The sequence below is a fragment of the Cervus elaphus genome, chromosome 26 (genome assembly GCF_910594005.1).
Source record: "Cervus elaphus chromosome 26, mCerEla1.1, whole genome shotgun sequence".
Taxonomy (NCBI): Eukaryota; Metazoa; Chordata; class Mammalia; order Artiodactyla; family Cervidae; genus Cervus; species Cervus elaphus.
In genome coordinates, this window is record NC_057840.1 from 23730563 (window position 1) to 23745591 (window position 15029).

The 15029-nt window shown below is 40.6% G+C and overlaps 1 protein-coding gene across 2 annotated transcripts in view; it reads right to left on the reverse strand.

Moving 5' to 3' along the window:
• Positions 1 to 8981: 8981 nt before the first annotated feature.
• Positions 8982 to 15029, reverse strand: part of TXLNB (taxilin beta) — a 53558-nt gene continuing 47510 nt past the window's right edge. For both annotated transcript variants that reach the window (XM_043888397.1, XM_043888398.1), the window contains exons 9-10: positions 11508 to 11603; positions 8982 to 10240 (exon numbers count right to left, since the gene is read on the reverse strand). In XM_043888397.1, the coding sequence (XP_043744332.1) occupies positions 9305 to 10240; positions 11508 to 11603 (1032 nt within the window). In that variant the 3' untranslated portion in view covers positions 8982 to 9304. The remainder of the gene's footprint in view (positions 10241 to 11507; positions 11604 to 15029) is intronic.

Consider the following 15029-nt stretch of genomic DNA (forward strand, 5'->3'; position numbering starts at 1 on the left):
CAAAAATCTGAACTGTGGCTGAGAGGCTGAGAAGCTCAGCAAAGCTTCCTATAGTTTTATGGGGCATCAAGAACAGAATTGGTGTTTAGAGAGCTGATGATCTAGGCTTCCCAGGTGGAGCTAGTTGTAAAGAACCTGCTTGCCAATGCAGGAGACCTGAGATGTGGGTTTGATCCTTGGGTCAGGAAGCTTCCCCTGGAGAAGGAAATGGCAACCCACTGCAGTACTCTTGTCTGGAGAATCCCATGGACAGAGGAGGCTGGTGGGCTACAGCCCAGGCTCTTTAAGTCACAAAGAGTCAGGCACAACTGAAGTGACTGAGCATGCAATGATCTAGGGTCCTGGCAAAAACTCAGGCTGTGGGATGGGACTCTCTAATTCTATATCATAGGAAGTAGAAGACTCTTCAAGTCAGAAGCCCAACTTCACATCACTTCAATTGATGATTGGGTGAGGCAAGCTGCTCCAATTTAAGTGTCTGTTGAATTGCTAATGTTTGACATTACCAATATTTAAATTTTTGTCAGTCTAATGAGCAAAAGTGATGGTATTTTTTTTGTTTGTTTTATACTTTTTGTTGGCCTGATGTATTTCAGTCACTTACATTTCTTCTGTGAACTCCCATCCTCCCAGCAGTGTAAAACTCTTCTGAGTTTACATTGCTTTGTAGGATTTCTGTTTGTTTTCTGCATGTTAATGCTTGGTTGTACTTATTGTGACTAACTCCTCCCAATCTGTGCTTGTCTTTTAATTTTATTTATGGTTAGTTGTTTTGTTCCCCTGAACTTTTGAAGATCATCAGTTAACTTGTATGACAGGCAGTTCATTTGTTATAAGGAAATCTCACTCTCCTTTCTTTGGGTGTTGCTTTGAATGACTCCCAGATGGAATTGGAGGACTTCTGGATCAGTTTTCTAATAATGGACAAGGGAGCAGCCAGATGGTCCAGCTATGACAGCACAGCTCATCAATACTAGTTATTTTGGGGAGATGAACTGTATTAGAGCCAAAAAGCTCTCTGTGCGAAGGATGAATCATGGGCATGACTGGTGGACTGGTAGCGTCTGCAATCAACTCTGGTTCCCTTCTGACTCACTAATTAAGGCACAAACAGATTGGGGACCATCTCTTTGGTTTTTAGTTCAGAGAAACATTCTTGATATTCAGGGGGTTGGTTTCAGCTGGAAACTGGTTTAGCAGAGATAGAGATTATAACGCTGCCTCCAAGGATCCTGTCTTTAGAGATAGAGACCATGTGAGCAACTTACTTTACATACGGAAGGACCGGGCCTTTGTGCTGCTGCTGCTTATGTTCCTTGCTCACAAGGTCTCATTAGGTCCGTGTAAATGTCCCCAGATGTACCCATAGCCTTGCCTGAGGATGGACTCATGGGTGGACTCAAGGTGGATGTCACCTTGGGCTGGTGGTGTGTGCAAGTATTTCATGAATAGCAGCCACTACCACTTATAGCCTTACACACCTGCCTGTTTATTCAGAGGCAGATTGTCAGCCAAAAGAGAATGACACTGCAAGCAAAAAAAATAAAGGATTAGCTGTGTAAACGGAAGTCTGCAACAAGACATGATCCCATAAAAACAAGCTAGCCACATGCCTAAAAGCACATGTATAGCATTTCAGCCTTTCAGTTCCCAGACATCACGCACATGCCATAAACTCAGACACAACTACACACACTTACATAGGCTCATGTCAACTTACTATGCAGCAGTATAGTTACATTCAGCTATAAGCATTCACATAGAGATGCATTATAGCACACACCTGCCCCAAACTGCATACATACACTGGTACATATAACACACAAATCTTGTAAAGGCCCTCACGCACGAGTACACACTCAGACACGTATACATTCACACATATGTACATATACATATACATTCACACACCAATAACCACACACACCTTTCATATGATCTTCCTGCTCTATCAGGAACACACACTTTCCCACCTGGGGATCTGGGTAGCATTTGTAATGAAGATGCTCCGAGAGGTTCCCTTCCTGCTGTTTGGCTGCTGAAATTTGTGGGACAGGCAGTGGGAGGGATGCTCAAGTCTGAGTCAGATGACCAGGCGCTCTGATTGGGAGCAGAGTTAAGGTGTGGGTGGTCCTGAAATCCTTGGCTCAGCCTTGTAGCCACTGCCATTCCAGCGGCCGCTAGGGAACCTCACACAGAGAAGGACTTCAGTATTTGTCGAGAAAAATCAAGGAATTTGTGATTGACCCCTTAACACTTTGTCTAACGTTTAAAATTAAAAACAATTTATTAGAGTAGTTTCCTGTCTCTTTCCCCTTGCCTAACTTCAAGTAGACGTGCCCAAGGTGATGTGCAGATCTCTTAGACTGAAACCTCCCTAGAGAGCAGAAAACACACATAACTTCTGAAGTCTTTTGAGAATTTAATCAGAGATGTCAAAACCCTCAGAGATCATCTAGTCCAAGGTAATCATTTTAGAGTTCAGTGAATTGAGGCCCAGCGATGTTAGGTGGTTTCTCTAAAGTCACACAGCAAATGGGCAGCAGAACGGGAACAAGAGACTCAACAGCCTGATTCCTGGATTAGTGCTATCTACATTTTCCACTCGGATTGGACTTGAGTGATTTTATTCCAGGGAATGGCTCTTTGATTAGAATGTAAGAAAACAGAGACTTACTTGTAATATAGACTATATTACAATAGTCTATGAGGAATTACACTGGTTTGGGTAGAGCATTGCTAAATTCTAATAAATCTTGCCTATGCTATCACACTGGTAGTATTCCAACTAATACATGTTTAACCATGTGACTTTAGATGTGATGAAAGGCACCTCTGTCATACTATTTTTATAAATTTGGACTCTGATTTTTCTTAGCATATGGGATCCTTGACTGTTTCATGGCTGTTTGCATCTGCCTGGTAGATGTTAGAGCAATCTCAGGCTTACAGTGGTTTTTAGCCTTGCCTGGCTTAATAGCTATACTATAGCTAGTGCTGGCAACCATCATTTCATTAGAGCAACAAAACCACTAGCGGTCTCATTAACTTTGAAGAAATTAGATTTGCTTTAGAACACTGACCTTTATTTAGCAGTGATTGATGGTAGAATGGGAAAGACTAGAGATCTCTTCAAGAAAATTAAAGATACCAAGGGAATATTTCATGCAAAGATGGGCTCGATGAAGGACAGAAATGGCATGGACCTAACAGAAGCAGAAGATATCAAGAAGACGTGGCAAGAATACACAGAAGAACTGTACAAAAAGATCTTCACGACCCAGATAATCACAATGGTGTGATCACTCACCTAGAGCCAGACATCCTGGAATGTGAAGTCAAGTGGGCCTTAGAAAGTATCACTACGAACAAAGCTAGTGGAGGTGATGGAATTCCAGTTGAGCTATTTCAAATCCTGAAAGATGATGCTATGAAAGTGCTGCACTCAATATGTCAGCAAATTTGGAAAACTCAGCAGTGGCCACAGGACTGGAAAAGGTCAGTTTTCATTTCAATCCTAAAGAAAGGCAATGCCAAAGAATGCTCGAACTACTGCACAATTGCACTCATCTCACACGCAAGTAAAGTAATGCTCAAAGTTCTCCAAGCCAGGCTTCAGCGATACGTAAACCGTGAATTTCCAGATGTTCAAGCTGGTTTTAGAAAAGGCAGAGGAACCAGAGATCAAATTGCCAACATCCACTGGAAGGAAGAGAGTTCCAGAAAAACATTTATTTCTGCTTTATTGACTATACCAAAGCCTTTGACTATGTGGATCACAATAAACTGTGGAAAATTCTGAAAGAGATGGGAAATTCTTAAAGAGATGGAAAATTCTTAAAGACCAGCTGGTCTACCTCTTGAGAAACCTGTATGCAGGTCAGGAAGCAACAGTTAGAACTGGACGTGGAACAACAGACTGGTTCCAAATTGGCAAAGGAGTATGTCAAGGCTGTATATTGTCACCCTGCTTATTTAATTTATATGCAGAGTACATCATGAGAAACGCTGGGCTGGAAGTAGCACAGGCTGGAATCAAGATTGCTGGGAGAAATATCAATAACCTCGGATATGCAGATGACACCACCCTTAAGGCAGAAAGCGAAGAGGAACTAAAAAGCCTCTTGATGAAAGTGAAGGAGGAGAATGAAAAAGTTGGCTTAAAGCTCAACGTTCAGAAAACTAAGATCATGGCATCTGGTCCCATCACTTCATGGGAAATAGATGGGGAAACAGTGGACACAGTGTCAGACTTAATTTTTTGGGCTCCAAAATCACTGCAGATGGTGATTGCAGCCATGAAATTAAAAGATGCTTACTCCTTGGAAGGAAAGTTATGACCAACCTAGATAGCATATTACAAAGCAGAGACATTACTTTGCAAACAAAGGTCCATCTGGTCAAGGCTATGGTTTTTCCAGTGGTCATGTATGGATGTGAGAGTTGGATGGTGAAGAAAGCTGAGTGCTGAAGAGTTGATGCTTTTGAACTGTGGTGTTGGAGAAGATGCTTGAGAGTCCCTTGGCCTGCAAGGAGATCCAACCAGTCCATCCTAAAGGAGATCAATCCTGGGTCTTTATTGGAAGGACTGATGCTGAAAGCTGAAACTCCAATACTTTGGCCACCTGATTCGAAGAGCTGACTCATTGGAAAAGACCCTGATGCTGGGAGGGATTGGGGGCAGGAGGAGAAGGGGATGACAGAGGATGAGATGGCTGGATGGCATCACTGACTCAATGGACATGGGTTTGAGTAAACTCTGGGAATTGGTGATGGACAGGGAGGACTGGCGTGCTGCGGTTCATGGGGTCCCAAAGAGTCGGACACAACGGAGTGACTGAACTGAGCTGAACTGAACTGATGGTATTATCATATGTTTCCTGTCACTTTATCAACTGGAGTTTGACTTTTTCTTGTTTTGCTATTTAAGGCATTTGTATTTCTTTAGAGTAGGTTTCTGATTTTTATATAATTTTTGAGCTGTGTTAGGTTTAGACATCTCACTCTAGCCTATGTTCTGTAGATTTACTTGGAAATGGTACAATGTGTACGTGAATTGCATTGCATAACTTTTCCAAACAACGTATAAGTGTGCTGTGTATTTGCCTTTGCATAGTCATGCTTATTCCATAAGTAATATAATAAACTTACATGTAAGCATATAAAATTTGAATACACAGTGTGAACACACAAATCTGGTGGCTCTTAACACCTATTACCCTCACTTGAACTCATTCATTCAAAAAGTATTGTTATATATTGCAAAGAAATAAATGAGATGGACGTCGGTGTTAATGGAAAGTCTGAGGCTTTAATATCCAGCAGGAAGGACTTGCATTTGGATTTTACCGAGCTTGATCGTCCTGCTGAAATGATTTATCTCATTTCTCATCTCCTGATAGAGTGAAACAGCTTCTATGAATAGTTTTTATGCCATGGATCAATGAATTTGTAGGTTTATTTTGCTAGTTAAATGTTTCTATCAAATATCCTTATTCATGCAGGAAATGATTCCTTTTTATACTTAGCCCAGGAAAAATGATGCTAAGTATCCTTTGAAAATACAGGTGCAAAGACTCACTCATAGGAACAGAATTAAATCTATGTCAATTTTATACATGTGTGCTGTGTGTGTGTATTCACAGACATCTGCATCAGTAACTAGCATTTGTGGAACTTCCATCAGGGGATACCACCAAGGAGACTCAACTTTAGGTATTGAGGATACAACCGAACAGTGCTAAGGAAAACCTTTAATGCTATCATTTGTGAATGTTTCTATTCTCATGGCATGCTCTCATGGATAAGCTAATGACAACTTTTAATTTTCGGGTTCAGAAATGGCAATTTTATTTAAGCCTTGTGCAAATTTAACCCATATACTCTACTTGCTTACTTCCTAAATCCTACTTGCCAGCTTAGGATGGGAACAAATTTTAGAGACCAGAGTTTTTTTTTTTTTTTTTCATATCTTCTTTTAGAGAATTCTTAACATTTAAATTACCTTTATGTTTTTCTAAAGACTGGATGTAACTGCTGGTTAGAGAAGGGGCTATGGAAATTTTCCTGAAATGATCTCTCTCCTAGTGGTATATCTTAGCCTTATTGAAAAGCAGCCTCAGTTTTGCAATGAACACATAATACTTTTATTCTTTCAGAAAAAGGAGATATTTGAAAAGTGTGTACCTACACATACAAAAAGGGCAAGGTTTAATCTTACTTTACATTCTAGTTAAGCAATCCTCTTCTCCGAGTGTGCTAGGAAATGCCGTGTTCAAGAAGCCCCTCCTGGATCAAGATGGGTTGGGGAGAGGGAATAAGCAAAAGGCAAACAATGGGCCTCTTCTGGTCTTACTAGGAAAATGCTGAAGGCAGTTAGAGGAACTGGGTAGAGAAAGGAAAATAAGCTGACACCTTTGTACACTCCCTCCCTCAGGGTATTTCAGAGAGGGCACCTTACAGAGAAACCTGTGGAAACCTAGTCTCAGGGGAGATTGGCACTGAAGTGTGGTGGGTCTGAGGCAGTGCTGGGCATCCACTGGGTTCTTTGCTCTCATTCGATGTGGGTCGTCATGTTCTCTCGGGCTCCCTTCCTCCCTCCCTCTTTCCTCTCTCTTTCTCTCACACACACAAACCAAGATTTCCAAAGTGTTCATTCCATGTACATCCTATTCATAGACTAAAAATTCAACCAAGAGAATATAACCACAATCTGTGTTAGGTAATATTGAAACACAGGAGTAAAAAAGGTAAAAATAAATATAAATAAAAAATTTAAAAAGAAAACCACTACTGGAGCATGTGGGAAGAGAGGAGCCTTTTTAATAAATACATAAATTATAGTTATTTAATTTAGAAAATACCAATAACTCCAGTGTTTCTGGAAAGCAGACTTATTACCTCTAGAATCAGTTACATGACCTTGATAAAGAAGAGAAATTACTTATTCTTTCGGGTCTTATGAGTTATTGTTTTAATTAGTAAGGCCAAAGGACTATAATAAAACATTCTTTAAATATTAAAATAATTCTTTCAAAGCCTATGTTAAACCTTGCAAATTTTAGGCACATTATTATATCTGAAATTTTGCCCAGGATATACACTGTTGTGAGTAATGTGTTGCCATGAAAGCTTCTGGATTAAAAAAAAATGAACTTTGGGTATTAGAATATTTGATTTACTAGATTTTGGCTCCTCTCCTGCCTGTTCCTCTCAGTAAACATTGAGACTGAGACTTAACTATGATTATCTAATCTTACCCATTCTTGGAAGTTCAGTTGCTGAAAATAAAGAGGAAGGAGACCCTCCTAGATTGTTCTAGTGCATATTTGGCTCTGAATTAAATGAACATTTAAATCTCTAAGATTTTCAGTTAATGTTGAATTTGGCTGGATACCCTGTGGTTATAATGTCTTAAGCCTTTAAAAATACATGGGTTCTCAAATAGCGATATGCTTTTTTCTTGATTTTTTTCCCAACTAGCATTTTGTTACGACTCTCATTGTCTATGTCAAACAAATTTTATGCAGTTTTCAATGCTTATAGCACACGGCTGCCACCTACAAGTGCTCTGTGTACCTTAGCAGACAGCCACGTGCAACACTGAAGAGTGATTTCTTGGATGATTAGTAGAGAATCTTGCTTCTATCCATTTTTCTACTTTCAAGGTAGGATTGGGTTAGATGTTTTTTCCTCTTCCTCCCTTCTTTCTTCCTTTTTCCTACCTCCCTCTCTTCTTTTCCTATTTCTCTGTTGCAGTCTCTCTTTATTATAGATACAGTAATTCATGCTGTCAGTATTATTAGAGGTTCTTATTATGCAATGATAATGTAATACTCATGTAGACAACCCCAGGTGTTTTTAGCTTTTGCATCTCCTGAATCTTCACCTATTTTTCAAGTCATTTTGAGTAGGAATCCATTTTTCCTTTGCTTTGTACTTCTGGCTGTACAGTATTCATTAAAGCAGAAAATGTGTTAGCTTGTATACCTCATCACTCATATTGAGACCCTGTGTAGATTTCTGTTTCAGAAGAATAATAGCTTTTACTAAGCCATAATTGAGATGAGGGCTGAGTGTAATTTTCTGTTGCAAAGGAGAGGATTGGAAAGAAGGAGCAGAAGCTTTGAGAATTTAGACCACGAAAGTGACAGCAGGAGGTAGTGGGAAACCCTCTGGAGAGAGTGGTAGACAACAACAAGGCAACTGAAGAGTTGGCAGGGCCAGGTGAATATGGTCTCTTGAGACCTTTAGTTCAGAGATGGGGGATCAGAGCACAGCTTCTCCACCTGAGGGCCCTCAATGCCTCCACCCCCTAGTTCCGTTTCCCACTTCCAACTCTTTCCTTGTAGGAAGCTGCCTTGCCCCATGAGTGGGTTGCAAAGCAATGGACTGAGTTGTGTAGGAGAAGCAGCTGGAAGAGGTGAGCAGTCCACTGCTGTGATTGTTGCCCCCCTTTAGGGCTGCTTTTGGCTATCTTTGTGTCCATGCACTCTCTGTAGCCTTGCAGTCTAACTCAACTGCTGTTCTGTCACTTAATCCATCAGCTGAATTTATTGACCTACCATTGGGTTACTTATTTTTACCCAATATTATGTGGCCTAATATTTGTGTTCTGAACCTATTTCTGATTCACAGAACATTAATCTACTGTAGTCCCAAGTGCAAGTAAGAGATAAAAATTTTTTTGATAAGCATCTAAATATTTTGCATGAGAGAAAGCCAAAAAGAGGTAAGAGAAATGTGTATTCAATATATGCTTGCATACATGTATATAAAATATGCATGCATATATGTGCATAGACACATATATGTATATATTCACACATATACATGATAAGCATACACACATATGCATATATTATATGTATATAATGTCTAAATGGAAACTGATCATCCATTTAACTTACTGTGGAACTTATTAAACTCTATGGAAATAAAGCATCACATTTTCAGTATTTATGTAGTGGAAGTCTTTAAACACCAAATCTTACTGTTGATTAAGAAATGGAATTAAGTACCATCTTAATGGCAAATTAATATAGATTTGCTACGCTGTATGTTTTGTTGTCATTTGGGAAAATTATACTATCAACCAATGTTAAAGAGAAAAGCTCCAAATCAATTATAAATTGAGAACAAATAGCAAAGGCTGAAGATACTTTACATAACATTTAAAAATGTATTGATTCTAATTAAGCCTCTTCCATTAGACCTCCCTAGCCCTTAATGCCTCCTTCAGGAGATAATCCGTTACCACGACGATGGAAAGTCAGGAAGAACAGCCTCCAAAGGCTGAGGAGGCTTAGTCTACTCCTTCCAGATTGGTGTCGGCCACTTTGGGCTGTGGGGGTCCACCTGAGGCCCCTCCTGGCAGCCCCTCTGCTGCTGGTGGGGGCTGTCTCATGGGCTCACATCCAGACTCCCTAGCTGGCAGGTGCGCTCCCGCTGCAGGTGGTGGGGCGGAACATTCGGCCTCCATCACACATGAGGTCTCAGCTGGGGGCGCCAGGGCTTGACCGGAAGTCGCTGCCTCAGGCTTCCGGGGCTGCCCGTTCACTTCCATCGCCGGCAGCGAGGCCTCGGCTGCGGGCTCCTGGGCCTGACTGGAAGCTGCTGCCTCTGGCTTCCAGGGCTGCTCATTGGCCTTCACCACCGGTAGGGAGGGCTTGGCTGGGGCCTTCGGGGCCTGACTGGAAGCTGCTGCCTCTGGCTTCCGGTTCTGCTGATCAGCCGGTGCTGCACCAGGGAGACCATCGCCTTGGGCCTCAGCTCCTGTCTCTCCTCTGAGGGTAGGTTCTGTCTCACTGACTCCCTTGTCCTCAGCCTGAGGATTTGGGGGAGGCAGGGGGATATCTAAATGGCATGTGGGATTCAGAGGAGCTTGTTCCAGCCCCCTGAGGGTCGTGTCACAGCCCCCTGGAGGACTGTCGACTTCTGGGTGGATTTCTTTGGACACGTCGAGGGTTGACTCTGGACAATGCATTATCATGAAGGCCGCTGCGAGATTTTGCACAGCTTTGTGAACGCTGTTGGCTTCCTCCGCGTCAGCCTCTTCATTCACAGAGGTGTTTGGCTCCTCATCAGAGGTGTGCTGACCTTGGTCATCCTTTTCAGGCATTTTTGCTTCTCTGATTTTTTTATAGAGTTCGTTTCTCTCTTCTTGTAAAGCTCTACAGAGGTTCTCTAACCTTCCAATTTTCATCACGAAGCACTCATATTCTTTAGCTCTCAATGCTTTCTGTGATTTAAACACACACAAACAAAACGGTGTGAAAAGTGAAACTGCCAGGTTTTACTGGAGTAAAGTAAAATGCTTTCTGGAGACAAGTAAAATCATTAATCCAGGAATTTGTCTGTTAGGCTCTGACCACAGGGTGGTGGCTGAACAGATACTTGGTCAGGGATATCACTTCTATTTTTGCATTATGATGGAGACCTTGGTAGAATTTTAATCCACTTTTTTTTTTTTTTAAAGGAAAGAAAGAGCAAAGCTTCTCTCTGCTTCAGTCTAGGGCTTCTAAAAATCTTAAAATAGATGCATTTTCTGCTTCTAAGACTTAGAAGAAATAAGCAGAGGCTTGCGGCAAAATGACTGAGATGGACTGGGATTTGGCGGTCAGCAATGCCTTATCTGTCCTATAGATAAACTGCTATATGCTAATCCAGCATCTGTTTGATTTCCGTTTGTGAATAATAAGCACATCTCTTTGGAAGTGGTTGCAGTTTGGGATGAAGTGTTAAAACAGTAATTATATCCAGAGAAAGTAACCACGCTCTTTCATGATGCTTCTCAAACTATTCAGTTCTCCTTTTCTCTAGAAATGTTGGTGTGTTTGTGAATGGAATTATCTTACTTCTCCACCCCCCCACCCTCCCCCACCCTTCTGCTTTGTGCTACTCTGTAGCTTTTAAGACTTTTTTTCCCTCATTTGTTTACATGGAGAGACCTTCACCCATAAGCCTGTCTCTCACATTAAGGGTCATGTATCTTTGCTTTTATGGTCTCAAAACCTCCAGAGCCTGATGTAATATCAGGATTTAAGTGCTTGTTGGAGGAATTAAACAGTGTACATGCACATCTGTCTGTAAGTTAGCACATACCCTGGGTGCTCGGGCTGGTGTATTCTCTCAGTATGCTTGAATCAGCTAATAAATTTATTCTGCACCTGTTATGTGTCCGGCACCGGGGAAATTCAAAGACAGGTAAAACACTCATCCTGCCTTTGAGGAATTCACAGTCCAGCAGGTGTGGTGCTGTCTTGGGCACAGCTTTGGAATCAACAAGTAGTCATGTGACTTAGGGTCACAATGCTCTTTATGAATCTGGACCCAACTCTAAATTACTTTTGCTCAGATTAGTTTTTATTAGAGTATCATATACCACACCCTAGAAAAAATTCAGCTCTTCAAAGGTAATCATCTGTGCTATTAGGGCATAATTATTTTCTGAGTATAAATGTATTGACTAGACAAGGGAAGATGAGCAAAGGGAAAAACTTCCTCACCTCTTCAATCATGTCCAACAGAGCTTTGTTACAGTTCTCAAACCGAGCTTTCCATGTGGCTGTATCCTTTTCCAGCTTCTTCATTTTCTTTGTGGTCTACAGAAATTATAGTGTTTTAATGTTAATTCTGAACAGTTAATATATCAGAGAAACTATCAGTTCCATGTGGGACATCAAGAAAAAGTCCTTTCATTACTAGGTGCTGAAGGAAGCAAAAATCCAATGTCAAGGAATAAAGATTGAGTGGAAAGAGTCATTATTTATTTCTGAATCATCTAGGTCAGTGGTGAACAAACTTATTTGCACCAGAGCCAGTTCAGGAGAAGGAAAGCTACTTAGGTCCTTCCTTTTTTGTCACTGTGTTTTCTTTTGTTTAAAAGTCAAAATAACTTTATTGAGTTCCAAGAATAAGCTTGAAATTTAGATTATTTACTGTATTGAATGCAAGACTGTTAATGAGAAAATTGGCCCAGCATTTTTGCTATTAAAATGTTGATAATATCTGGGCACAGCTGAGAAGTAGCCACACAGAGGCAACTTTCAGTTTTCTCAGCCTTTGTATTTGTAGAGTGCAGTAGGATTCACAGAATGTGATTACATGCGTTATTCATTTCATTTCATCCTTGAGACAGTCCCCCAAGGAAGATTCTAATTTCACCTCTACTTTATAAATGGGGAAACTAAGGTTCAGAGAGATGGAGTAATGATTCAGGTGAGTTTTCAGAGGAGTAGGGCTGGAGTCATTTCCATTTAATGCAACATGTGCAGAGTGCCTGCTGGTGGCTAGGCAGGGGCCGGGTGTAGGGCATACAGAAATGAATAAAATGCAGCCTAGCTTTTGCAAATCTGAAACTACTCTGCATTCTTGGTTATAGGATCTCCTCTCTGCTTGGATGATGTGAAGGACAGGGCTTGTATTCAGGTACAATTACCCTGGATTAACTGCACATGGGCACTGGTTGCTTCGTGCCAAAAAGCCTAAGCTTGGGTCTGCTTGGAGGCCCAGGCTGTTGGCTTCTGGGCTCTGTAGAGAAGCTACGTGAGCCTCCAGTGCTTTTTTATTTTCATCATTTCTTAAGTGAGTTAATAGTTTATTAACTTTTTAAGTGTCACCAGCCCCTTTAGGAATTTAATGATAATCTGTGGAAAGTGGAAGTGATAAATAGATTCAAGGGATTAGATCTGATAGATAAGAGTGCCGGAAGAACTATGGATGGATGTTGGTAACATTGTACAGGAGGCGGTGATCAAAACCATCCCCAAGAAGAAGAAATGCAAAAAGACAAAATGGTTGTCTGACAAGGCCTTACAAATAGCTGAGAAGAGAGGAGAAACTAAAGGCAAAGGAGAAAAGGAAAGATATACCCCTCTGAATGCAGAGTTTGAAAGAACAGCAAGGAGAGATAAGAAAACCTTCCTCAGTGATCAATGCAAAGAAATAGAGGAAAACAGTAGAATGAGAAAGACTAGAGATGTCTTCAAGAAAATTAGAGACCCCAAGGGAACATTTCATGTAAAGATGGGCACAATAAAGGACAGAAATGGTATGGACCTAACAGAAGCAGAAGATATTAAGAAGAGGTGGCAAGAATACACAGAAGAACTATACAAAAGAGATCTTAATGACTCAGATAGCCATGATGGTGTGATCACTCACCTAGAGCCAGACATCATGGAGTGTGAAGTCAAGTGGGCTTTAGGAAGCATCACTACAAACAAAGCTAGTGGAATTCCAGTTGAGCTATTTCAAATTCTAAAAGATGTTAAAGTGCTGCACTCTCTGCCAGCAAATTTGGAAAACTGAGCAGTGGCCACAGGACTGGAAAAGGTCAGTTTTCATTACAATTCCAAAGAAAGGAAATGCCAAAGAATGTTCAAACTGTCTCACAATTGCACTCATCTCACACACTAGCAAAGTAATACTCAAAAGCCAGACTTCAGTAGTACATGAACGGAGTACTTCCAGATGTTCAAACTGGATTTAGAAAAGGCAGAGGAACCAGAAATTAAATTGCCAACATCTGTTGGATCATAGAGGAAGCAAGGAAATTCCAGAAGAACATTATTTTTGCTTCATTGACTATGCTAAAGCCTTTGACTGTGTGGATCAGAACAGCTGTGGAACTTTCTTAAAGAGATGGGCATACCAGACCACCTTACCTGCCTCCTGAGACATCTATATGTAGGTCAAGAAGCAACAGTTAGAACTGGACATGGAACAACAGACTGGTTCCAAGTAGGGAAAGGAGTACAACAGGGCTGTATATTGTCACCTTGCTTATTTAATTTCTATGCAGAGTACTTCATGTGAAATGGCCAGGCTGGATGAAGCACAAGCTGGAATCAAGATTTCTGGGAGAAATATCAATAACCTCAGATATGCAGATGACACTATCCTTATGGCAGAAAGTGAAGAGGAACTGAAGAGCTCTTGATGAAAGTGAAAGCGGAGAGTGAAAAAGCTGGCTTAAAACTCAACATTCAAAAAACAAAGATCATGGCATCTGGTCCTATCACTTCATGACAAATAGTTGAGTAAACAATGGAAACAGTGAGAGATTTTGTTTTCTTGGGCTGCAAAATCACTACAGATGGTGAGTGCAGCCATGAAATTAAGACACTTGCTCCTTGGAAGAAAAGCTATGACCAACCTAGACAACATATTAAAAAGCAGAGACATTACTTTGCCAACAAAGGTCCATCTAGTCAAAGTTATGATTTTTCAAGTAGTCATGTGTGGATGTGAGAGTTGGACCATAAAGAAAACTGAGTGCCAAAGAATTGATGCTTTTGGACTATGGGGCTAGAGAAGACTCTTGAGAGTTCCTTGGACTGCAAGGAGATCAAACCAGTCAATCCTGAAGGAAATCAGTCCTGAATATTCATTGAAAGGACTAATGTTGAAGCTGAAACTCCAATACTTTGCCCACCTGATGCAAAGAACTGACTCATTGGCAAAGACCCTGATGGCAGGAAAGATTGAAGGCAGGAGTACAACAGAGGATGAGATGGTTGGATGGCATCACTGACTCGATGGACATGAATTTGAGCAAGCTCTGAGAGTTGCTGATGGACAGGGAAGCCTGGTGTGCTGCATTCCATGCGGTGGCAAAGAGTCATACATGACTGAGCGACGGACCTGAACTGATGGGACCACACCTAAAGAAATGCAGTATGCATATCAATTTTTTTTCTAATTCTACTAAAAGTCTATAAATGAGCTTCAGATAAAAATTCTCACTCTAATATTTAACCAAATCTTAAAACTATTTAATTTTGAAATAAATAACATTTTTCTACTCTAATATTAGTTCCAAATTAAAACTCTGTAATTAAAAAAATATTTTTTAAATGGATGAATCCATTCTGGAGTGGAAAAGTTGTAACTTTTAAGAAATGTTGACCTATTAAGTTTTCTTGTGAATGTTGAAATTTATCATATATGTTTGTGAAATTTTTTTTTAAAAGAATGTTTTCTACACTTAAAAGAAGTTAATGCTAGTGCCTGTTCAGAAAAACAGT